Source organism: Eschrichtius robustus, chromosome 13, assembly GCF_028021215.1.
Source record: "Eschrichtius robustus isolate mEscRob2 chromosome 13, mEscRob2.pri, whole genome shotgun sequence".
Taxonomy (NCBI): domain Eukaryota; kingdom Metazoa; phylum Chordata; class Mammalia; order Artiodactyla; family Eschrichtiidae; genus Eschrichtius; species Eschrichtius robustus.
This window is the reverse complement of record NC_090836.1, coordinates 81,062,062-81,085,979: the sequence shown is the minus strand read 5'-3', so window position 1 is coordinate 81,085,979 and position 23,918 is coordinate 81,062,062. Positions and strand designations below refer to the sequence as shown.

At 36.5% G+C, this 23,918-nt stretch overlaps 1 protein-coding gene across 4 annotated transcripts in view; it reads right to left on the bottom strand.

The window, feature by feature from the left end:
• Positions 1-2,066: 2,066 nt before the first annotated feature.
• METAP2 (methionyl aminopeptidase 2) overlaps positions 2,067-23,918 on the bottom strand; it is a 33,225-nt gene continuing 11,373 nt past the window's right edge. For 3 of the 4 annotated variants that reach the window (XM_068560697.1, XM_068560695.1, XM_068560696.1), the window contains 7 exons: positions 9,500-9,661; positions 8,561-8,742; positions 7,753-7,847; positions 7,416-7,512; positions 4,062-4,165; positions 3,444-3,559; positions 2,067-2,753 (listed from right to left, as the gene is read on the bottom strand). In XM_068560697.1, the coding sequence (XP_068416798.1) occupies positions 2,501-2,753; positions 3,444-3,559; positions 4,062-4,165; positions 7,416-7,512; positions 7,753-7,847; positions 8,561-8,742; positions 9,500-9,661 (1,009 nt within the window). In that variant the 3' untranslated portion in view covers positions 2,067-2,500. Of the gene's footprint in view, positions 2,754-3,252; positions 3,398-3,443; positions 3,560-4,061; positions 4,166-7,415; positions 7,513-7,752; positions 7,848-8,560; positions 8,743-9,499; positions 9,662-23,918 lie in introns of all 4 variants that reach the window. The other variant, XM_068560698.1, reaches the window with a different exon arrangement.

Genomic DNA, 23,918 nt, shown 5'->3' with positions numbered 1-23,918 from the left:
TTTATCACTGAACAGACAAATCAATCATTCATGCCAAAACTACAGCTCAAGTATTAAATGGCTAAGGTTTAAAATCATTCATCTATTAAATACCTATGCAAGTTGTTACCTCAACTGTTAACATTATTATACCTCATTAAAAATTTACTGTGGTCAAGATACCTGAGTCTAGCGTTTCTTAATGTCAAGGATTACTTTATATTTAAACTGCTACACGTTTTAGTACCTAATTTTAGTGGAACAGTTAAAAACAACTCTGAAAGCTATGTTGTTTACAATGGTATAGTTGCTTGTTTCAGTACTTACTTCAATGTAAATATATATGAGAAAGTAGTAAGTAAGTGACTTAGCCCTTTACTTTTTAAATCCTTAAAACTAAAACCAACCGGGGGGGGGGGTGCTCTGTGTGTCTGAAGTCAAGGAAGGGGGGGGTACATGGGAACTCTGTACTTTATGCTCAGTTTTGCTACGAACCTAAAACTGATCTAAAAAAATGACGGCTATTAAAATAACAAAACTAAAACCTAGTCAATGAACAGAAACTTACATTTCTTACAGTACATCTCATTGTGGACTTATACATTCTGCTAAGTTGATCTAACAAAAAACAACGTGTTTTGGTTGTAAAATAATTTACTAAAGGCACTATTGTTAAACATCAAGCTAATAATTTGTTACCAATAAGGTACATCATTGTAAACATGACAAAATGGTTTCAAGAGATACATGGCTAGTAGGTGAACAATACAATTTTTAAGTAACAGCTTTCCTATTTACAAGATCATATCCCTTGCCATTCCGGGGCATGCAGTGATGCCAGTGCTCCCAACTTGGGAAGGGAGCTTCAAGCTTGTAACTGGTCTGAGATCACTACTGCTAAAGAGGTTTTACAAAGCTACAAATTCTTGACTCAATTCGAAAGTTCTTGGGTTTAGAAATCAAGATACTTTATACCTCCCACCAAAGCACATCAGAAAGGTATGGACTCAAAACCCCAAAAGAGCTAGCTGGAGGGCCCAAACCCTGTAACATGTCCAGGCGTGAATTGGTGAGCTCTGCCACTTGCACATCATCACAGGAAATGGCGAAATTATTCAAAGGTAGCTATTGAACATTAGCACCATAATAAACATGGCTCATATAGCTAAAAACTATACTGTTTATCCCACAAGATAACATTTATAGCTCTAATGTGAAAGAGCAACTTTTTAATGTATAATAAATGATTTAGTACAGAAGTCAGATTTCTTAGGAGAAAAATGTTAAACAAAATACAAACTAAACAGCATCCCAGAGGCAATCTTATTGTGCTAAAGCATATACAAATTAAGGCTTTACCCTGCTACATAACAATTTTGAAATTACGTGGGAACATTCCCAACGAATCATTTACACGGAATTCAAGCAATCTGTTCAAGAACTGTGGGGCTCAGTTCAAACAAGTATTAGACAGCTTACATTTAACTTCTGCACTTAGCTGCTATGAGCGTCACTGTAACCTCACTTCCTGAAATACCACCCAAGATGTTATGAATTCAAGCCAGTACAGGGGCAGGGTGTTAAGAGAATTTGGTTCACTAATGAAAAAGCCTAAAAATTAACTAGAACAAGATCCAAACATGGGAAGTACTCCTGTTTTTCTTTATTTGTGTGGTTTTAAGTGCCCTTTTCGCTTACTAAGCTGAATACATTTCTCAATAAATAACTACCACTGAACAAAGGATCTAAAGGTTGAGATTTTAGTAAATCAAGGTTTTAAGTTGGTACAATGTTCCTACTAAGTTATGTTTTAATTAGATCTTTCCAATGTCAGGAGAAAAATGAAAGACAAGGACTAATATGGTCCTAAAAAGAAAATAAAGGTAAAATATTCCTAAAGCTGTATATTAATTTATGAAGATTCTCCTCCCACTTTAAGCATGTATAGATCTTGTTTTAGCCACCATGTCAGAAGAAAAGTTTCAGTGCGGAGGTCTACAACCCAGATAAAAGGCTCTACATTTTCCTACATTAAGCTAAACTATTTCCTGTACAGAATTATAACCACAGACATTGAAATATAGCTCTCAGATCCGAAAATGTCTTTATTTTTTAGAAAATGGATTCCAGGAAGGTTAAAAAGCAATACCAGAGGGTATAGGTGCAGAACTGGATGTAGTCATTCAAAGCATTCAATTAAGAATACGGCAATATAAATACCTGAAAAGCATCTCTTAGGTGTTTGAAACAAAATGTATTAGGTCATTCCTAATTAATTGGAGCTTTATAGCATTTCCTAGACAGAAGGAAAACAGTTAACATTTCAAAGTCCTGAAAGCTTTTCCTTGGTTAATTACATTAAATGGTTTGCCTTTTATCAAATTCCTTCCTTTTTAAACATGGATAAAAGTATTACATAGGTCCACTGTTAAACAGACAACAGGTTGCAAATTAATTCTGGTATAACGTATTCCAACAAAGCTTAGAAAATAAAAGGTGTTGTGGTGGCTCTGGACTAAATTTAATAGTCATCTCCTCTGCTGACAACTTCTTTACATGTTGGACGCAAAAGTATGGTATGTTCAAACTGCGCTGTATATGATCCTTTAATGTCACATAATGGTGGATATGGATCTACAATACCCAAGTCACACAGATTCTTCAGAGCCATCAAGTATTTACTTTCTCCCAAACGATCCAGCCATCTGCGGCAGAAGGCAAGGGTGCCAAAGTTTTCGTTGATGACATTTAACAAGTGTTTTGTTCTTGGAAGCCTAAGACAAGAAAATCCAAGATTAATAACTGGCTAAAAAGTTAGCAACTCATTTCCCTCATTAAGGAAAACTCAAACCAAAGCTATGACTTCACTTAGTAATTAAAGTTCAAAAAACTCTTTTTTGCTGCCTCTTCCAACATTCAAAAACCAGAATGTATAATACCCAATTATAGACGGCAGATGAATAGGAGACCAGATGAAGGCTATCTTATATTTATGTGTCTATGCATGTGTGTGTTAAATTCCAAGTACAGACTCATCAATAGTATGAAGGTGGGAATTTCCCTTTTGGGGGAAATTTCGGCAGTAAGCTGAAAGACCCGAACAAAAAATAGACACTTCAACCATCTCCGAAAAGTAAAAAAAAAAAAAGTACATAAAAATATAAAGTTTACCAATGGGAAAATACTAAGAACAAAAACCTAGGAATGCCAGCAAAATGATAATCTCTGAAATTATTACGCTTGTTGGAAACTGGATATGAAGAGAATACTTACATCATTTTCATCTCAGTTAAAATTTTTAACAGGACAATTTTTCTGCTGAATTATAGAAATCCACAGAACTTATTTTTAGGCCATAGAACTGTGCATTTATGAATGTGCCACCGTGGATGTCCGTCACTTTTAAAAATGCTGTTAACTGGGAAGAGAAACTCATCAGTCACATAAAAACTATAGTCTCTCACCTTATTGGCACGTGTCCAACATCAAAATTTTTCATGTAATGTGAACATTCCATATCATCATGAACCACACCTTTTCCTGTGCTACCAAAGGTTTCAATGGCATATACTTCTCCTTCCTAAAAATATATATAACGGTCAAGGGTAGAGAAGAAAAATTCAGAAATTCAGAACTAAATAAAATTCCCATCTCAACTTCAGGCTGAGGTAGTCCCATACCTGGCAGTCCTTATCTACCTTTTCCTGCTTTATCTCCTTAGTACTTTTGGTCTTCGTGTCGTCTATTAAAATGTAAGCTTTACATAAGCAGGGAATTTTGTTCGCTACTACTGAATACATTCCAGTGCCTACTAAAGAGACGGGCACCTACGAGATGCTCAGTAAATATTCACCAAGTGTTGAATGAACCTTTGACATGCCTCACTTCCACAGCTGACTGAGCCTCAGTCTGACCAGACACTATCTGCACACTCACACAGCCCAATTCCTGTCAGGGTGAGTATGGACGGCAAGTTAATTTTGCTCAACATACTATATACTCAACTACTACCAGCTTCATAGTTTGGTAGAAAAAAAAAGTCAAAATGCTTCACAAAAGAACAGTGTTAATGGCATACATACCTCCATTCTTGTTGCCTCTCCTCCTTTCACAATGGGCACTGTTTTCCCAGCATGTATTCTATATGGCCCAATTGAATGGCCATTTAGATTACGGATTGGTTTCACTGGCATAACAGAAAAAAAAAAAAGTTATTCAGGGTCTCTAAAAGCACAAACAGCTATGGCTCTATTAAATAACCCCACATTAAGACAATTAAATACAAACTGGAAAACTACTGGGATATTGCAATGTTATTGATTAAAAACTAGAAGTAGGGAAAATGATGGAAAAAGAATAAACTATGTGATGAGGACATGATGGGGGTCCATCTAGGGAGTTATTGTTAATAAAACTACAGTCATAAAATATCATGTATATAAGCATTACAAACATGAAAAATATGTATTTTCATGGTTATGGACCAAAAGGTAATTTGAAAATGAGGATTCTGTGTCAAAATAATAGAATTAAGAAACCTTAAATTTTTTTTATTACATCAACATTTCAAACATTAAAGAAGAAAATCTAAACAATCCCAAGGTCCTGGGATCATTGATAGAATAAACAAATTGTGAGTACATTCACACAATGGAACACTTACTCAACAATAAAAATGAAAAGCTACGGATACACTGACCTGAAATAAAACCAAATGAGCAAAAGAAGGCACAATTATATACATACGGTGCAATTCCACACACACACGCACAGTTCAAAATTAAGCATAATTAAACTAATGTTTAGGGATGCATAATAGATGGTAAAGACAAAGAAAAGGAAATGCCAATCCTTAGTACTCAAGATAGTGGCTTATTAGAAGAAGGCTTCTGTAATTGAGAAGGGGTATGTATATAGAATAGTGGGGGGCTTCTGTAATGCTGGCAGTATTCTATTTGTCAAGGGGTAAGGTTACATAGCTTTTATAATTGTTCAGTTGAAGTTTTATATTGTGTGTATTTTCAGTTTTTATTATATTCCACAATAAAGGTTAAAAGAAAAAAATCTAGTTCTGCAGTGCTAGAATCTTCAGTGTGAGTTACCTTTCTTCTAGGGCAGAATTAGGTAGCAAGGTTTTTTTTTCAAATCTTTAATAATGACAAGCATATTACAAATTTAGGGGGTGGTACAGAAAAATAAGACTCTTAATTAGCTCTTAAAAAAAAACTTCCTTCTTATATAAATGATAAGCTAAATTTATTTTAAAATTCAGCAAGCATTATTATTCCTCTAACACCTGACAAACTGACCCCCCAGGCCAACCAAAAACACATTTAAATAAAAAGATTTCTTAGCCATACCAACCTAACACATATAACTAAGTTACGTAGAAGAAGCAGGGCTCAGGGGTATCCATTTTTATAGTATACAGGTTGTGGACAGTGGCAGGCTAATTCTGGAACGAACGGCTATAAAGGTAATTTTCCAATTCTATAGCTTCTTGATCAAGGTAAATAAAACCACTCCCTTGATGGCCCGGCCTGGTTCTGTTATGTGGTTTTTGGGAGTTGCTTCTTAAAGTTCAGCCTATAGTCCATTTCTTCATCTTCCCAATATCATGATTTGTCTATACTCTTTACGCTTAAACTAGTAAAAATGAATTGTCACCCTCAACTAAGAACCCTGATCAACAAAATAACTGGTATAAAAAAGTGGGTACCGAAATGATAGAACCTAAAATGTTGCATTGGCTTAGTGGAAGAGGTAAGAAAGTAGATATTAAGGATTCCAACACTGCAGGCTAGAACTGTTATGTGGTGACTAAACATTAAGTCAAATTGTCACCTAATATACCTTGAAAGGCGGACCACATGCCAACCAAAGTTGTAGAATTAGGAGAAAATAGAAGGGAAAGATGATTTGAGAGAGACGTGAATACGTATTATTTGTTGTGGCACCGATCCCAAAACTGGGGGTGGGAAACAACAAATATTTGTTGAATACCAGTAAATTCCAGGCACTGTCATAAAATTTATATTTCTCAAAAACAAAACGAAACAAAACAAAACACGGTATCTTGAATCCTATTACAGTCAAAGAAACCTGGGTTCTTAGAGGGACTTCCTTGGTGGTGCAGTGGTTAAGAATCCGCCTGCCAATGCAGGGGACACCGGTTCAATCCCTGGTCCCGGAAGATCCGACATGCCGCGGAGCAGCTAAGCTCGTGAGCCACAACTACTGAGCCTGCGCTCTAGAGCCCACGAGCCACAACTACTGAAGCCTGCGTGCCTAGATCCCATGCTCCGCAACAAGAGAAGCCACGGCAATGAGAAACACACGCACCACAACGAAGAGTAGCCCCCTCTCGCCACAACTAGAGAAAGCCTGCGTGCATCAACAAAGACCCAATGCAGCCAAAAATAAATAAAATTAAATCTTAAAAAAAAAAAAACTTTTTAAAAAGAAACTTGGGTTCTTAGAGGTGACAGAATTTATCTAAACTCAAAGGTAGACCTGCCTAACCCCAAAGCATGTTTTCTTCATTAGCCCGTAACACCTCCCATCCAAGTGTGAGAAGTCTTAAGAATTTTTGACTTGTACAGACGTTCACAGGTTTAAGGATCTGCAAGAGAGCAACAAGGACAGGCTCTGTGTCAGGTCTTAGAGGAAGAACCACTGTGCAGTTGGTAGAACACCACAGTCCAAAAGTATCTACAGGGGAATGCAAAGAATGGTGAATGATGTGAATTTACTGAGGGACAAGGAAGCATGAGAGTCTCCATGCTAAATCAGATTACAAAGGAGTCAGGATTTGGTTAAAGGAAATATAGGAAACATTCTATTAGAAAGTTTTTAAGACAGGAGTTACAGAGAGCATGAGCACAGATTAGGAAGGAGAATGGTGGCTGGAGAGTGGTCAGATAAACCCTGGGAGTTGGAGAAAGGCTGGACTGACAACACCAGAAAGCACAGGTGACTCTGGGATTGTGTACACAGGCACTGGCTGGGAAAGACTAGGCAGCAAGGGGAATAAAGATTAAAGGAAGGACACACAAGGAATTAACTGGCCTCTAAATTTTGAATTCAACTTAAAAAAAAGGTGGGGAGAGTCATCAATGGAAAGGGCCTCTGGCTTCTGTCTGAGCCTGTGATTAGTCACAGAAAATCTAGCCTACATTTCAGCCATCCTGGGATAAATCCCCAGGTGTCTTCTTATCAGCTACGAGGGTAGATGACAATAATTCCCACCAGCTAGCTACGACACAATTCCTACCATGAACAGGTCATTTCCTTTGTTTTTCCTCTTTATGTTCCCAGTTCCCAAGAGATAAAGATGAAGCAGCTGATCTAAAGAAAGAACCCAACGCTATCTTGCAAAATTATTTCTGCCAAGGTCACAGACATTTCAAAATAAGATGCATTTTTAGAGAACATACCTTGATATGTCTTCCCATCTATTTCAACTTCGTAGGATTCCATAACTTCTTGGATGGCCTCACCAACATCACATAGACGGACGTCGATTCCAGCACACTAAAAATAGAATCATGTATACTCTGTTATTCAAAGTGCAGCATTTTATAGCAACTTAACCTCTTAATATCTTAAAATAAGGGACAAGCAGAAATAACTTCCTCTATAAAAGCCTTCCATACACTGTATTACAATAACCCACTTAAAACCCTAAGGGTGGTGGACCAGTCTTACATAACCCAAACAGGCTATAAAGTGCTCAAAATATGTTGCATGAAATGGTGCTTACAATTCACATACCTTTATTCCAGTGTTAGTGGCATCTTTTACAGCTTTTAATAATGTATCATATTTGGGATTAAAAGTGACAGTAAAAGCGCAGTCAATAATCCTACCTGAAAGAGAAAATTTGTCTTTAAGTTTACTTATCAGCTAGTCAAATGATCTACTTTATAGTATCTACTCTATTAATTAACCTTGCTAGTTAACAGAAACATAAAATGATGGGCTCAAATGAAGGCAGCACATCAAGTACCCAGACAGCAATCATAATCAAAGGGGAAAAAAAGTGTAAATAAGTTATACAAAGGTTTTGAAATGAAAAAATTAATTCCAGGGTTGGTACATACTACTTCAAGACAGCACCAATTCAATATTCACCCAGGCAGTTATACAAAAATATAAACAGAAACAAATCAAAGTGAGAAAAGCCTGGGGAACTAAGGAACAGCACGGTGGGCAGAGAAAATGTATAGGTCCACAGGACACTAGCCATCAGAGTAGCTTCTCCAATTTAGTAAAACCTCAGGTAAGTATTTAAATCTAAGCTTTGCTTTCTCACCTGTTAAGTGAAAACAAACAGTACTTACCTAACAGGGTTTGGGAGAGAATATAGAAAAGTTAACAATTATATATAAAGGTTGGTAAACTCAAAGGTTCTAAGTAAATGTTGTTATTATATGAATAAAAAATGTCTACAACAATGAACTGAATGAGATGTAAGATTCTATTTTTCATGCCTTGATACAATAGGTAATAAACCTCAATTATCCAACAGTTTTCACTGTACTCCACTAAGTAGGATGCTTTAAAGTAAATCTCAACTCACCACTTATATGTGTTCCAAAGTCTATCTTACAGATGTCATCATACTGTAATACTGTTGTGTCACCAGCATTGGGAGTATAATGGGCAGCACAGTTATTCAGAGAACACCCAGTAGGAAATGCCAGGCCTGCGTTTAATCCATTCTCTTTTATTAACTTCCGTGAACAGTCTTCCAACTTTTCACTTAAAAAAAAAAAGAAAAAAAAGGAATTTGTTTACTTTTATGTTCCTACCCTTATATACCTTACAGCTCATCAACTCCAGAAAGTTTACTAAAACTCTTAAATTACTTTCTGGGAGTGATCTGAGCACTTTCTGGATGTGACTAAATAACAGTCCTTTGACGCTATGAAAACAGTAGTTCATCTCTAAAAAATAAAGAGAATTTAATTCCACTAGAAATCTGGAGAAACAGAAAAACACGATCCACTTTCAACTTGATTTACCAGGAAATAAGATTCTTGACTTAGACTTAATTTACATGCTGATTACGTTTTATTTTCTCAATGTTGCATGTTTTGAATATTCTTGGGATCAGAGTATTAAGTTGCCCTATAGCTTATTATTTCTCAAGGGGAAAGCTGGAGAAATAATTACTTTTATTGATTTCTTCATTGCATTATAAATGTTTTGTGTCCCAGAATTTTAATTTAATACGATTTACTGGATAGCAAAGTAACAGATTTCCAAACAGAAAATAAGAATCAGTAATGTGTACATTTGTACTCATGAGAGTACATGAGTACAAAATAGGGTGAATGAAGTTGCAAATGTCCTTATGGTTTCCTCATTACATCGACACTACAAGAATTTAGAAGGTATTTCTAGAACCTTCACTTAAAGTTTTTTGGCAAAGCATTACATAATGAAAGCCAAACATTACAATTGGAGAGTTAGCTCTAAATTTTTTATCATGTTCTTACAAAAACATCCCTTTTACCAGATTTCTATCATTGTCATCCCAGGCTTGATCCAGCTCATGACATATTTTCTAACTTGTCGATGTGCTTCTGCAGCTTCTCGAAAATCGTTCCAAATCTCTTCACTAGCTTGATCTAATGCTTTCTTTTCTTCACTTGTAGTTCTCCAAGCAGCTGTTCGCCTTTATAGTATGCATAGTATAGCATTAGTCATTTAATAAACAGCAAAATAAGCATAACAGCTGAGAGATAAAAATACACTAAGATATTTTGGACAAAAAATTACATAGTTTCTTTTATTAAAAGTTGGCAAACTTTCGAAATACAAGTACCCACACAGGTACAACCAAACCTAATCAAGTTAAACCTTTCTTAAGACTCTTAGAAAAAAAAAAATCCTCAAGTGAGATTTTATCCATAGTCAGAGGGACTAACACCCTGCACCACATAAAATAACACAAAAGTAGAGAACCAGAAAAGTCAGAAAAGAGTCCTAGAAACAAAGCAGAGGGGAGGAAAAAAAGTCATCCTTCCACTTGAGGTAATATAAATTTTCAGGATGCACCAAATATTAACATTTAACTTCACCAACAGGGCAAGTACTAATCCAAAGACTTGACCTGGCAACCTGCACATATCTTCCTCAAAACATAAAATATTATGTGCTTTTGCAGGATTTTTCTAATTGTATATATATTAGAGGTAATCTTCCTTGAAGGAGATGGCTCATATTTTAAAACTGCCAAGGATAACGAACAGATTTTTATATTCAGTATTTGCAAATGAGAAGATCTACTGACTCCCTTTTTAAGCAGTACATTTCAAAAACAATAACTGCTTCAAGTGAAAATCTTTTTTAAAGTTACAGCTTTCACAAATTCTTAAGCAATACTGAATACAGAATTCACAAGTCAGTGATCACGGAAGTATAAATTATACTTAGTATAAAAGTGATGCCTTCAAGAAATAACTCTTATTTGCCTCAAAGCCAGTGGTCAGCAAACTACAGCCTGCAGGCAAATCCAGCCTGGCACTTGTTTTGTAAATAAAATTTTTTTGCAACAGGACTTCCCTGGTGGCACAGTGGTTAAGAATCCACCTGCTGGGCTTCCCTGGTGGCGCAGTGGTTAAGAATCCACCTGCCAATGCAGGGGACACGGGTTCGAGCCCTGGTCTGGGAAGATCCCACATGCCGCAGAGCAACTTAAGCCTGTGTGCCACAACTACTGAGCCTGCGCTCTAGAGCCCACGAGCCACAACTACTGAAGCCCGCGTGCCGCAACTACTGAAGCCTGCGCGCCTAGAGCCCGTGCTCTGCAACGGGAGAAGCCACCGCAATGAGAAGCCTGCACACCGCAATACCCCTGCTCGCCGCAACCAGAGAAAGCCTACACACAGCAACGAAGACCCAACGCAGCCAAAAATAAATAAAATAAAATAATTAATTTAAAATAAAAAGAATCCGCCTGCCAATGCAGGGGACAGGGGTTCAATCCCTGGTCCAGGAAGATCCCACATGCCGTGCAGCAGCTAAGCCCATGAGCCACAACTACTGAGCCCGTGTGCCACAACTACTGAAGCCTGCACACCTAGAGCCCATGCTCTGCAACAAGAGAAGCCACCGCAATGAGAAGCCCGTGCATCGCAACAAAGAGTAGCCCCCACTCGTCGCAACCAGAGAAAGCCTGTGCACAGCCACGAAGACCCAACGCAACCAAAAATAAATAAAAATAAAACTAAAAAATAAAAAGTTAAAAAAAAAATTTTTTTTGGCAACATAGCTATGCTCATTCATTTATATACCATCTATACCTACTTTCATGCTACAACAGCAGAAGTGAATTAACATTCAAGACCTAAAATATTTACAATATGACCCTCTATAAAAAAGTTTACCCAACTGCTTTAAACTACAGCCCCCTAAGTTAATGCCCCAAAATGTTTTCAGAGTTTTTGTGTGTGTCAGCATCAAGTTCATTATTATTACTTCCTATTGCAGCAGCTACCTGTGCCAACACCTACTTCCTCTGATTTGCTACAAAGGCCCAAAGGAGCTGTCCCATGTGAAATTGAGGGTATTGAAGAGTCACAGAGGCTTCTATAGCTTATTTACTATTGGGAAATATATTTTGGATCTATCTACTACTGTTATTAGAAAACTGAAATATTATCAGTTTAAGGTCAATTTTAAACCCCTTACATACTTAAATGTATTATCAATTACTTTTATAGGAATAGTAAAAACTAAGAGGCAACTTGTAATCAAAGTATTCAAACAAACACCCTCAGAGCAGAAAGTAACAGGATAAGATCCTTTAAAAAGTATATTCTCAAGATGTGACTCAACCTTTTTCAGCTGCAGTACACATAGTTGCTCGCTCCATGCCCGGACAGACAAGCCACAATCTCCTGACCTCTAGTTGTAACTCTAGCCCTGTCTCTCCCAAAAGTCCAAAAATCTTTCCTGAAAACCAGGAATCCAAACATTCTAAGAATAAATCATTCTTAGGCACAAGAGTACTAGCTTTATTCTCAGATCAATCTTTAAGCAAAATAAATCACAATTCTTCATCTTTTACATGGACCATAATCCTGGCACATATACCTACAGCCACACCTGACAGTAAAGTCTGAAAGCACCTTCTGCTTCAAAAGCCAAAGATTTTTGTGGAAAGTAAAAATATCAGCTAATATTTACTCTAGGGTGGTAAGATAAAAGACTATGTCCACAGGGAACTGATGGATATTATGCATGTAGGGATGTGAAAAAGGAATTGGTCATTATCAATTCCCATTTCTTCTCCTCAGTCCAACCCTTAAGATTCTTCAAATCGGGGATTAACCAAGATGGCGGAGTAGAAGGACGTGCTCTCACTCCCTCTTGCGAGAGCACCAGAATCACAACTGGCTGCTGGACAATCATCGACAGGAAGACACTGGACTTCATCAAGGAGGATACCCCACGTCCAAGGACAGAGGAGAAGCCACAGTGAGACGGCAGGAGGGGCGCAATCAGAGTAAAATCAAATCCCATAACTGCTGGGTGGGTGACTCACAGACTGGCGAACACTTATACCACAGAAGTCCACCCACTGGAGTGAAGGTTCTGAGCCCCACGTCAGGCTTCCCAACCTGGGGGTCCGGCAACGGGAGGAGGAATTCCTAGAGAATCAGACTTTGAAGCCTAGTGGGAAGTGATTGCAGGACTTCGACAGGACTGGGGGAAACAGAGACCCCACTCTTGGAGGGCACACACAAAACAGTGTGTGCATCGGGACCCAGGGGGAAGGAGCAGTGACCCTGGGGGAGACTGAACCAGACCTATCTGCTGGTGTTGGGGGGTCTCCTGCAGAGGCGGGGGGTGGCTCTGTTTCACCGTGGGGACAAGGACACTGGCAGCGGAGGTTCTGGGAAGTGCTCCTTGGCGTGAGCCCTCCCAGAGTCTGCCATTAACCCCACCAAAGAGCCCAGGTAGGCTCCAGTGTTGGGTTGCCTCAGGCAAAACAACCAACAGGGAGGGAACCCAGCCCCACCCATCAACAGTCAAGTGGAATAAAGTTTTACGGAGCTCTGACTGCCACAGCAACAGTCAGCTCTACCCACCACCAGAGCCTCCCATCAAGCCTCTTAGATAGCCTCAACCACCAGAGGGCAGAGAGCAGAGAGCAGAAGCAAGAAAAACTACAATCCTGCAGACTGTGGAACAAAAACCACAGTTACAGAAAGATAGACAAGATGAAAAGGCAGAGGGCTATATACCAGATGAAGGAACAAGAAAAAAGCCCAGAAAAACAACTAAATGAAGTGGAGATAGGCAACCTTCCAGAAAAAGAATTCAGAATAATGATAGTGAAGATGATCCAGGACCTCGGAATAAGAATGGAAGCTAAGATCGAGAAGATGCAAGAAATGTTTAACAAAGATCTAGAAGAATTAAAGAACAGACAAACAGAGATGAACAATACAATAACTGAAATGGAAACTACACTAGAAGGAATCAATAGCAGAATAACTGAGGCAGAAGAACGGATAAGTGACCTGGAAGACAGAATGGTGGAATTCACTGCTGCGGAACAGACTAAAGAAAAAAGAATGAAAAGAAATGAAGACAGCCTAAGAGATCTCTGGGACAACATTAAACGCAACAACATTCACATTATAGGGGTCCCGAAAGGAGAAGAGAGAGAGAAAGGACCAGAGAAAATATCTGAAGAGATTATAGTCGAAAACTTCCCTAACATGGGAAAGGAATTAGCCACCCAAGTCCAGGAAGCGCAAAGAGTCCCATACAGGATAAACCCAAGGAGAAACACGCCGAGACACAGTAATCAAATTGACAAAAATTAAAAACAAAGAAAAATTATTGAAAGCAGCAAGGGAAAAACGACAAATAACATACAAGGGAACTCCCATAAGGTTAACAGCTGATTTCTCAGCAGAAACTCTACAAGCCAGAAGGGAGTGGCATGATATACTTAAAGTGATGAAAGGGAAGAACCTACCACCAAGATTACTCTACCCGGCAAGGATCTCATTTAGATTTGATGGAGAAATCAAAAGCTTTACAGACAAGCAAAAGCTACGAGAATTCAGCACCACCAAACCAGCTCTACAACAAATGCTAAAGGAACTTCTCTAAGTGGGAAACACAAGAGAAGAAAAGGACCTACAAAAACAAACCCAAAAACAATTAAGAAAATGGTCATAGGAACATACATATCGATAATTACCTTAAACGTGAATGGATTAAATGCTCCAACCAAAAGACACAGGCTTGCTGAATGGATACAAAAACAAGACCCATATATATGCTGTCTACAAGAGACCCACTTCAGACCTAGGGACACATACAGACTGAAAGTGAGGGGATGGAAAAAGATATTCCATGTAAATGGAAATCAAAAGAAAGCTGGAGTAGCTATACTCATATCAGATAAAATAGACTTTAAAATAAGGAATGTTACAAGACACAAGGAAGGACACTACATAATGATCCAGGGATCAATCCAAGAAGAAGATATAACAATTATAAATATATATGCATCCAACATAGGAGCACCTCAATACATAAGGCAACTGCTAACAGCTATAAAAGAGGAAATTGACAGTAACACAATAATAGTGGGGGACTTTAACACCTCACTTACACCAATGGACAGATCATCCAAAACGAAAATAAATAAGGAAACAGAAGCTTTAAATGACACAAGAGACCAGATATTTAATTGATATTTATAGGACATTCCATCCAAAAACAGCAGATTACACGTTCTTCTCAAGTGCGCACGGAACATTCTCCAGGATAGATCACATCTTGGGTCACAAATCAAGCCTCAGTACATTTAAGAAAACTGAAATCATATCAAGCATCTTTTCTGACCACAACGCTATGAGATTAGAAATGAATTACAGGGAAAAAAACGTAAAAAAGACAAACACATGGAGGCTAAACAATACGTTACTAAATAACCAAGAGATCACTGAAGAAATCAAAGAGGAAATCAAAAAATACCTAGAGACAAATGACAATGAAAACTCGATGACACAAAACCTATGGGATGCAGCAAAAGCGGTTCTAAGAGGGAAGTTTATAGCTATACAAGCCTACCTAAAGAAACAAGAAAAATCTCAAGTAAACAATCTAACCTTACACCTAAAGAAACTAGAGAAAGAAGAACAAACAAAACCCAAAGTTAGCAGAAGGAAAGAAATCATAAAGATCAGAGCAGAAATCAATGAAATAGAAACAAAGAAAACAATAGCAAAGATCAGTAAAACTAAAAGCTGGTTCTTTGAGAAGATAAACAAAATTGATAAACCATTAGCCAGACTCATCAAGAAAAAGAGGGAGAGGACTCAAATCAATAAAATCAGAAATGAAAAAGGAGAAGTTACAACAGACACCGCATAAATACAAAGCATCCTAAGAGACTACTACAAGCAACTCTATGCCAATAAAATGGACAACCTGGACGAAATGGACAAATTCTTAGAAAGGTATAACCTTCCAAGACTGAACCAGGAAGAAACAGAAAATATGAACAGACCAATCACAAGTAATGAAATTGAAACTGTGATTAAAAATCTTCCAACAAAGAAAAGTCCAGGACCAGATGGCTTCACAGGTGAATTCTATCAAACATTTAGAGAAGAGCTAACACCTATCCTTCTCAAACTCTTCCAAAAAATTGCAGAGGAAGGAACACTCCCAAACTCATTCTATGAGGCCACCATCACCCTGATACCAAAACCAGACAAAGACACTACAAAAAAAGAAAACTACAGACCAATATCACTGATGAATATAGATGCAAAAATCCTCAACAAAATACTAGCAAACAGAATCCAACAACACATTAAAAGGATCATACACCACAATCAAGTGGGATTTATCCCAGGGATGCAAGGATTCTTCAATATACGCAAATCAATCAATGTGATACACCATATTAACAAATTGAAGAAGAAAAACCATATGATCATCTCAATAGATGCAGAAAAAGCCTTTGACAAAATTCAACACCCATTTATGATAAAAACTCTCCAGAAAGTGGGCATAGAGGGAACCTACCTCAACATAATAAAGGCCATATATGACAAACCCACAGCAAACATCATTCTCAATGGTGAAAATCTGAAAGCATTTCCTCTAAGATCAGGAACGAGACAAGGATGTCCACTCTCGCCACTATTATTCAACATAGTTCTGGAAGTCCTAGCCACGGCAATCAGAGAAGAAAAAGAAATAAAAGGAATACAAATTGGAAAAGAAGAAATAAAACTGTCACTGTTTGCGGATGACATGATACTATACATAGAGAATCCTAAAACTGCCACCAGAAAACTGCTAGAGCTAATTAATGAATATGGTAAAGTTGCAGGATACAAAATGAATGCACAGAAATCTCTTGCATTCCTATACACTAATGATGAAAAATCTGAAAGAGAAATTATGGAAGCACTCCCATTTACCACTGCAACAAAAAGAATAAAATACCTAGGAATAAACCTACCTAGGGAGACAAAAGACCTGTATGCAGAAAACTTACCTAAGGAGACAAAAGACCTGTATGCAGAAAACTCTAAGACACTGATGAAAGAAATTAAAGATGATACCAACAGATGGAGAGATATACCATGTTCTTGGATTGGAAGAATCAACATTGTGAAAATGACTATACTACCCAAAGCAATCTACAGATTCAATGCAATCCCTATCAAATTACCAACAGCATTTTTTACGGAGCTAGAACAAATCATCTTAAAATTTGTATGGAGACACAAAAGACCCCGAATAGCCAAAGCAGTCTTGAGGGAAAAAAACGGAGCTGGAGGAATCAGACTCCCTGACTTCAGACTATACTACAAAGCTATAGTAATCAAGACAGGATGGTAGTGGCACAAAAACAGAAACATAGATCAATGGAACAGGATAGAAAGCCCAGAGATAAACCCACGCACCTATGGTCAACTAATCTATGACAAAGGAGGCAAAGATATACAATGGAGAAAAGACAGTCTCTTCAGTAAGTGGTGCTGGGAATACTGGACAGCTACATGTAAAAGAATGAAATTAGAATACTCCCTAACACCATACACAAAAATAAACTCAAAATGGATTAGAGACCTAAATGTAAGACTGGACACTATAAAACTCTTAGAGGAAAACATAGGAAGAACACTCTTTGACATAAACCACAGCAAGATCTTTTTTGATCCACCTCCTAGAGTAATGGAACTAAAACCAAAAATAAACAAATGGGACCTAATGAAACTTCAAAGCTTTTGCACAGCAAAGGAAATCATAAACAAGACGAAACGACGACCCTCAGAATGGGAGAAAATATTTGCAAATGAATCAACGGACAAAGGATTAATCTCCAAAATATATAAACAGCTCATTCAGCTCAATATTAAAGAAACAAACACCCCAATCCAAAAATGGGCAGAAGACCTAAATAGACATTTCTCCAAAGAAGACATACAGACGGCCACGAAGCACATGAAAAGATGCTCAACATCACTAATTATTAGAGAAATGCAAATCAAAACTACAATGAGGTATCACCTCACACCAGTTAGAATGGGCATCATCAGAAAATCTACAAACAACAAATGCTGGAGAGGGTGTGGAGAAAAGGGAACCCTCTTACACTGTTGGTGGGAATGTAAATTGATACAGCCCCTATGGAGAACAATATGGAGGTTCCTTAAAGAACTAAAAATAGAATTACCATATGACCCAGCAATCCCACTACTGGGCATACACCCAGAGAAAACCGTAATTCAAAAAGACACATGCACCCAAATGTTCATTACAGCACTATTTACAATAGCCAGGTCATGGAAGCAACAACCTAAATGCCCATCAACAGACGAAAGGATAAAGAAGATGTGGTACATATATACAATGGAATATTACTCAGCCATAAAAAAAAACGAAATTGAGTCATTTGTTGAGACGTGGATGGATCTAGAGACTGTCATACAGAGTGAAGTAAGTCAGAAAGAGAAAAACAAATATCGTTTATTAACGCATGTATGTGGAACCTAGAAAAATGGTACAGATGAGCCGGTTTGCAGGGCAGAAGTTGAGACACAGATGTAGAGAACGGACATATGGACACTAAGGGGGGAAAACTGCAGTGGGGTGGGGATGGTGGTGTGCTGAATTGGGCGATTGGGATTGACATGTATACACTGATGTGTATAAAATTGATGCCTAATAAGAACCTGCAGTATAAAAAAACAAACAAAACAACTAATACTAAACTTTCATTGGGTTATTTGTATGGAAATATGTTAATATAAATGTTTCAGACATTACATGAAATTTCTAAAAATTTTATATGTTCTGGTATAATGTTATCAGTCATAATCCTAGTTATTACTTTAAAATGTATATCTCAGAAATAAGTAATTTTCTTGTCAACTGCATTATTATGAACTTTCATCAAATCTTTTAACTGTGGTCATTTTTAAGTCTTTTGTCATTTACAGACAGGTCTGAGTGTACTCTGATGCTTTTGCAAATATGTTCCTATAAAAGGGTTTCATCTTCAAGAAATTCATGGAAAAGACTCTGACAAGTACAGGTTTCTGGTAACTGACTGTACTGCTGAACTGAATGAATAAGCATTTTCAGAACTCTAATGAAAAACTGATGAACTCATAAAAGTGCTAACAAAAGATCAAGATGAAAAAAACAATTAATTACATGGGACTGAGTGAACTGATGAGGATGAGTATAATTTTTGTGACTTTCTGTCTGAATTAAAAAAAAAAAATCCCACAAGGACTCAGAGGCAAAGAATACACAAATCAATTTTCACTGCAAAGTTAAGGAGCTGTTACAGTGGAGGATTACTGGACTGAATGTCAATATTATGACATAGTATGAATGTGTTTCATGTTTGGTAATTGCAATCATTGTTGCTTTTGTTGTGGTCATCCATGTACAATGCTTGGTGTCAGTCTATTTATCTCTTGTAAAAATAAAAAAATAAAAAAAAAAGATTCTTCAAATCGACTTCTTATAGGTTAAAACATAAGTGTAATTAAATTTCAAATGCTATTTGACATTTTAGAATCAGAACATGATACAATAAAGATCCCCAATACTGAAATCAATAGATCTCATGACTATTTTACACTTCTGAAGGTTGAATGGCTGATTCTTTTTTTTTGGCCTCAGGGTGGCATGTGGGATCTTAGTTCCCTGACCAGGGATCGAACCCGCACCCCTTGCAGTGGAAGCATGGAGTCTTAACCACTGGACCGCCAGGAAAGTTCCTGGCTAACTCTTAGAAGCAGTGGATTCTTCAAAAGATTATGGAATGTTCTGCATTGTTAGTAAAGAACTATCAATCAATTGAATTAAATAAATTCTTTTGCTAAGTCTTGAGTTCAAGTTGAAAGTCATCAGTGATATCTGAGAGCTTACTGCCAGGGTCTATAATTATAATTACAGGCCCAAATGAAAGAGAAAGATTATGAAGGAGTTTTCCCTTTTCCTAAATTTGATTTTTTGACAGTCTATTTAACAAAAATTTATAAATAAGATGAAAAAAATCATTCTAAGTCATACCAATTATTCCAAAAGGCAGTTAATTAAACTGAGAGTCAGGTGAGGCATGCCTTTAAAAAAAATTATGTCTGTAAAACAAAACTAACAAAACAACTGCTTGAAAGAGAATCTTTATAGGAAGTGTTTATACAATATATAGGGACTTCCCTGGTGGTCGAGTGGTTAAGAATCCACCTTCCAACGCAAGGGACATGGGTTCGATCCCTGGTCGGGGAACTAAGATCCCACATGCTGTGGGGCAACTAAGCACACACGCTATACTAGAGGGCCCATGTGCTGCAATGAAGAGACTGCACGCCACAATGAAAGATCCCACGTGCCACGACTAAGACCCAACGCAGCCAAAAATTAATAGATAAATATTTTAAAATAATAATAATATAGAGTATGTAAATTCTTCGCACCTCTTTGATATTTCTGAGTCTTTTTAATATTTCATCATCTTTACTGGTGGATGTATTAAAAGCAGAAAAATATAAGTAAAACCAAAAGATACAAAGGTATCTGACTATTAATTTCTAATAGTCATAAATGTTTCTGAACTCATTGCACAGATAACTTAAAAGTGATTATATGTGCATTCTTAAAGCACTATATGACACATTTACAAAAACCATTTAAAATGCATATCTATAAAAAAATACATATCTTTAGCCCAGAAATAGTTAAGAATGATGCAGATATGACACCAATTCCTTCCTCTGGAAACTGGTATTTAAAGAGAAAAAAAAAGGAACTCCCTGGCGGTCCAGGGGTAGGACTCCGAGCTCTCACTGCCAAAGGCCTGGGTCCAATCCCTGGTTGGGGAACTAAGATCCCACAACCCACGAGGCACGGCCCAAAAAAGAAAAAAAGAGAGAGAGAGAGAGAAAGCATGTTTAACTGCCTATAAGAAGAAATTATAGTTGATCCCCAGCTGGTAAAGGAAAATTCTTCTTATAGAATAATGTCAGCAAATAAATGTAGAAGGCATGACAGAATTAGAAATTCACCATTATTAAGTCCTCATAAAATAACTGATAAAGCAAGGATCATCAATGGATATTAAAATAATTAAGTGAAAGGTTGTTAAAAAAAGGATTTTCCAACAGTACCAAAGTATCCCACAAGATTTCCAAGATTACTTGGAAACTGCAGAAAGAACAAAGTACCTTTAAAAAAGAAACAGCTGGCTGTCACCACATTAACCAAGTGATCAAATACAGTAAAACTAATAGTAGACAGTAAACAGTGGTTTTAAATCACAGGCAGAATTAAGGAAATTTTTACTTTTTTTTTGCTTATCTGTATTTCCTAACTGTCCTATAATGAACATGTATTGCTTGTAAAATTAACAAGTGTCTCAAAAAACTGCCTACTGAATTTAGAAATATATATCAAGAATTTCAAAATAATTCTTTGTTCTATTTCTAGAGATCTAGAAAAAGGGAAAAATCAGATCCAATTAATGTATAAGATGTTCATCACAGAAATTTTTCTAGTGGCAAAAAACTGAAAACAGTATTAATGTTCAAAAATACGGTAATAGCTAATAAAATTGTGCTAGATACAGAACAGAACAGCATTATAGCTATTAAAATTGGTTTCAAAAAATTTTAATGACAGGAAATGCACACAGAATGTTAAATTTTTTTAAAGAGCAAAAACCATCCTAGTAAAAACTGATTAAAAAATCATGGATTTCTACACGTAAGGAAGATGTTCCTAAGGCATGAGATATTTACATTCTCAAAATAATTTCCCACAAAGTACTAATTACAAGAGGAAAAACAATAATGATATAATAGAGAAACTGGTTAATACCTTATCCAAGTGAAAGAAATTAACATCGTGTGCCTTCATATTTGACAACCCTGAAAAGGACACAAGATCTACTTATCTAGTAACCCACCCCAAAATGCACAACCTTTTCTCAAATACTTCAGAAAAACAGTATGTGTACAGATTCACCAATATAACATTTTTCCACATTTGCCTTCTTTCTATCTTCCAAGGAGAAAATGGAGTGTTATTTGTGTATTATACATAAGTGTCATATTCTATTGAGATTAAGAACGATAAAGCAAATGTGACAAAGTGTTAAAGATACTCTGAGAAAGGTATGCAGGAGTTCTGTGTACTAGGCTCACAGAATGGAACTACTTCTGTTAAGTATGAAATTACTTCAAAATAAAAAGTTAACATAATGCACTCAACCTGGGTGGCAGTTACACAAGTAAGTTCTTTGTAATAATTCATGTAATTTTCAATCAAGGAAGGCAAGATACAAAATTATATTTAATACTTTACCAAATCCGTAAGAATGTTGATTGTAATCTATTTGCAAGTAGTCAAAACTGATTATATGAATCTCAAAAAAATTGAGATTTACTAAAGAACAAACATAACCACAGTATCTTAATTTCTTTTGTATTTCTCCAGGACAGCACACAACATTGCTTTCAATATTTAAGAAAAGTATTATCCCAAGAGATATTATAATATATAATTAATATCTTCCTGTATTGTTTCAAAAACGGAACTTATTCCACCTATACAATGTTTAGTTTGCATTAGAAAATGATAGCAAAAAGGAAAAGGTAGTTTCTAAGATTTACAAAATCCCAATTATTTTTTCTTATATTAAACATTACTTCAAGTGTTCCACCATATTCATGTTGTTAAAAATATTAACAGTGTGTTAACAAGTATAGGAAATCTATGGCTTTCTTCCCCTTTAGCAATAAGAAAACAGAAATGGAAATGGGAATAAAAATATCTCATTCACATCAGTAACAAAACCATAGAACACTTAAGAACAAACTTAACAAAAAAGGGACAGGACCTACATTTAAAAAAAAAAATCAGAATAAGTTGGAAAATATACAATGACAATGGATAAGTCAATGTGATACAACTGTCAGTTTTCTGAAACATACGTAAGTATGATGTGATTCCAATAAGAAAGGCATTTTTCTGTGGGTATGTGTATTAAAACTAAAAATATGACCAAAAGTAGCTGAGAAAAGTAAAAATAGAACTGTTTGGTTAGGTTGCGTGGCAGAGGAGAAACAACTGACTTAACAAATTATCAAAATAAACAGTATTAGTATAGAAATAGACAAATAGATGAGTGGAACAGAATAAATAATACAGAAATTGGTTCCATTATATAAGGTAACAGAGTTCCATTATATAAGAATAGTATATGGCAAAAGTGGTCATTCAATTAAATAGAATGAACTACTTAAGAAACAATTCTAGCACAACTAGCTATCCATTTGAAAGAAAGTAAAATTAGCACTCCCAACCTTAGACAAAAAATTCTAGACCAATTAAAGATGTAATAAAACAAAAAATAAGAGTTTGAGAAAATAGAAGAGACTGCTAGGAACCCAGAAGTACAAAATATGAATATATACTGTTATTTAAAATCTTTAAATGCCCATCAACAGACAAATGGATAAAGAAGATGTGGTACATATATACAATGGAATATTACTCAGCCATAGAAAGGAACGAAATTGGCTCATTTGTAGAGACATGAATGGACCTAGAGACTGTCATACAGAGTGAAGTAAGTCAGAAAAACAAATATCGTATATTAACACATATATGTGGAATCTAGAAAAATGGTACAGATGAACCGGTTTGCAGGGCAGAAACAGAGACACAGATGTAGAGAACAAATGTATGGACACCAAGGGGGGAAAGTGGGGGGTGGGGGTGGGATGAATTGGGAGATTGGGATTGACATGTATACACTTATATGTATAAATAGATAACTAATAAGAACCTGCTATATAGCACAGGGAACTCTACTTCACTTCGCTGTACAGCAGAAACTAACACAACATTGTAAAACAACTATACCCCAATAAAAAATAAAATAAAATAAAAGTATAATCTTTACACTTCTGCAAGAGCAAAAGAATAAAGCCAATAATCAAAAGATGCTCAAAAATCACTAGCAATCTGGGAATCATAAAGTATTAATATATTCTTTGATTCAGCAATCTCACTCCTGGAGAACTATCACATAATAAAACTGCCAGCACATAAGGAGATATATATGTGTATTCCCAAAACACATATATGTATATACTTAAAAGAGATCTTTATTGCAAATGGTTTATAACAGCAAAAAAAATAACTGGAGGCAAAGTGAATGCTCATCAATTACAAAATGGTGGAATAAAGTACGGTATATTCATGCCACAGATTATGAAGCCATTCTAAAGAATAACAGAGCTATTCTGATTGACTTAGAGGGACTTCCAAGACGCAGCCCTGATGAGAAAGGCAAGGAGGAGGAAAGTGTGCCTACGATTCTGTTTTTGTAAACAAATAACGACCAAAACACTCTCCTTACA